Source organism: Fragaria vesca, linkage group LG5 (assembly GCF_000184155.1).
Source record: "Fragaria vesca subsp. vesca linkage group LG5, FraVesHawaii_1.0, whole genome shotgun sequence".
Taxonomy (NCBI): Eukaryota; Viridiplantae; Streptophyta; class Magnoliopsida; order Rosales; family Rosaceae; genus Fragaria; species Fragaria vesca.
The window spans coordinates 13,252,860-13,255,133 of NC_020495.1; the positions used below are offsets into that span (position 1 = coordinate 13,252,860).

At 41.9% G+C, this 2,274-nt stretch overlaps 1 protein-coding gene across 1 annotated transcript; it reads right to left on the bottom strand.

Moving 5' to 3' along the window:
- Positions 1–1,725: 1,725 nt before the first annotated feature.
- On the bottom strand, positions 1,726–2,178 carry LOC101292803. The gene has a single exon (XM_004301339.1). The coding sequence runs from the start codon at positions 2,176–2,178 to the stop codon at positions 1,726–1,728; it is 453 nt and encodes a 150-aa protein (XP_004301387.1).
- Between the last annotated feature and the right edge of the window lie 96 nt (positions 2,179–2,274).

Here is a 2,274-nt window from a genome sequence, read left to right on the forward strand (position 1 = left end):
ACTTCTCACAGCGTCTTCAAAGTTTATAGGATCTGTGGAATCAACTAGGACCATATTCACCACATCTTCACTTTCAGAAAGGCCTTCACCTGAAACATAATCTTGCAAATATGGTGGTGGCTGTCTTTCTCTGCCCTCCCTTGCTCTAATGTCTTCTTCTTCAGCTCCATTTGATGTTCCTTCATCAGCTACCTCAGCTTTATCAAGTCCTTTCAGCTTCATTTTCTTCTTCTATAACAACATCATTCTCATTGTCTCCCCACTCTAAATCCATCATTATCTCTTCTCTGTAGCTTGAATCCCAGTTCCACTGACTTTGTTCTTCAAATATGACATCTCGGCTCACGATAATCTTCTTCCTAATAGGATCATACAGTCTGTAGCCCTTGGATTCATCACTCACACCAAGAAGTACACAGCTAACACTCTTGTTCTCAAGTTTTGTCCTCTTAGCATCTGGAATGTGAACGTGCCCCACACAACCAAACACTCTGAAATGTTCTACAGATGGTTTCTCACCACTCCAAGCCTCCTCTGGTGTCATCTCCTTAACAACCAATGTTGGAGATCGATTCAACACATACACTGCCCACCTCACAGCCTCAGGCCAAAAGGTTTTAGGAACCTTTCCATCAGACAACATGGACCTCACCAAATTCATAACAGACCTATTCTTTCGTTCGGCTACTCCATTTTGTTGTGGAGTATAAGACATAGTCAATTGCCTCCTTATCCCATTCAGCTTACAATACTCATTAAATTCGCCAGAATTGAACTCCCCTCCCCTATATGTACTTAAGCACTTAATAGGCAAACTACTCTCTTTCTCAACAAGCATCTTGAAACACTTAAAGTAATAAAATGTTTCTGATTTCTCTAACAAGAAATATATCCATGCTTTTCTAGAATAATCATCTATAAAGCATAAGATGTACCTCTTTTGGCTATTGGAAGCTGGAGTAATTGGGCCGCAAAGGTCTGCATGAACTAGTTGCAATTTTTGAGTTGCCCGCCATTGACTTTTCTTAGGAATTAGATCACGATGTTGTTTGCCTTTTGTACAATCAACACACACAGCTATGGAGGCAGGTAGTTGCGGCAACCCTCGAACCATCTTCTTGAATTGGAGTGTTCTTAAACCTTTGTGACTGAGGTGTGCATATCTACGATGCCACAGATGTGAAAGATCATGTGTGGTGGCCTGAAAACATGCTTCCTTTTCCTCTTGGGATTGAGCAAACAACACAAACATCCTATTTGTGGTCATATTGGTCTGTATGATAAGACCTTTGAGTGGATGATAAATCCGGCACATTCCATCATGAATTAGGATAGCCAAGCCCCTTTCCTGTAATTGTCCTATGCTCAAGAGATTGTTCTTGAGTTCAGGAACATAGAACACATCTTGCACAATATGATTGACTCCACTAACTTTCAGCTTCACGCTTCCTTTCCCGAGGACATTCATCCGAAAGTTGTTACCTAGCTTCACCGATGTCCTATAAGCTTCATACATCTCACTTAACACAGTCTTGTCTCCAATCATGTGATTGGAACACCCCGAGTCTAGGAACCAGGCATCTTCTCTCTTAGCATTGTGCATCTCAACATAAGCCATTAATGGCAATTCTTCTTTTTCATCAAATTCAGCATAGTTTACCTCTTTGCCCCATGATGGACATTCATACTGAAAATGGCCCAGCTTGTGGCACTTAAAGCATTCAACTATGGCTTTGTTGAAGCTTTGTCTTCCTTGACCTCTTCCACGACCTCGATCGCGCCTCCTCTGCCTCTTCCTCCTTCACCTCTACCTCTTCCTTCTTCAAATGCAACTTTCAAGGCCTGTTCTTCACCACTAGTCCTTCGAAACTTCTGCTCATGCACAATCAAAGAGCTTTGCAGCTCATCCACAGAGAGGCTATCAATATCCTTTGACTCTTCTATTGAACAGACAATATAATTGAATTTGTCTGTGAGTGTGCGCAGAATCTTCTCCACGATCTTCACATCCTGCATATCTTCTCCATAGTTTCGCATGTCATTAGCCACCATCATGACTCTTGAGATATAGTCTGTGACCGATTCACCAACCTTCATCTCTAACACCTCAAAGTCTCTACGCAATGCCTGAAGTTGAGCTCGTTTAACTCTCACATTCCCTTGATATTTTCTTTTCATAGAGTCCCACAGCTGCTTGGAGGTGTCTTTCTGAAGAATGGTCTTCAAGATTGACCTGTCGATGGACTGGAAGAGATAGTTTTTCACCTTCAAATC

Excerpts from the sequence above, each read along its gene's own strand:
- LOC101292803 (XM_004301339.1), bottom strand. The coding sequence starts at position 2,178 with ATGAAAAGAAAATATCAAGGGAATGTGAGAGTTAAACGAGCTCAACTT.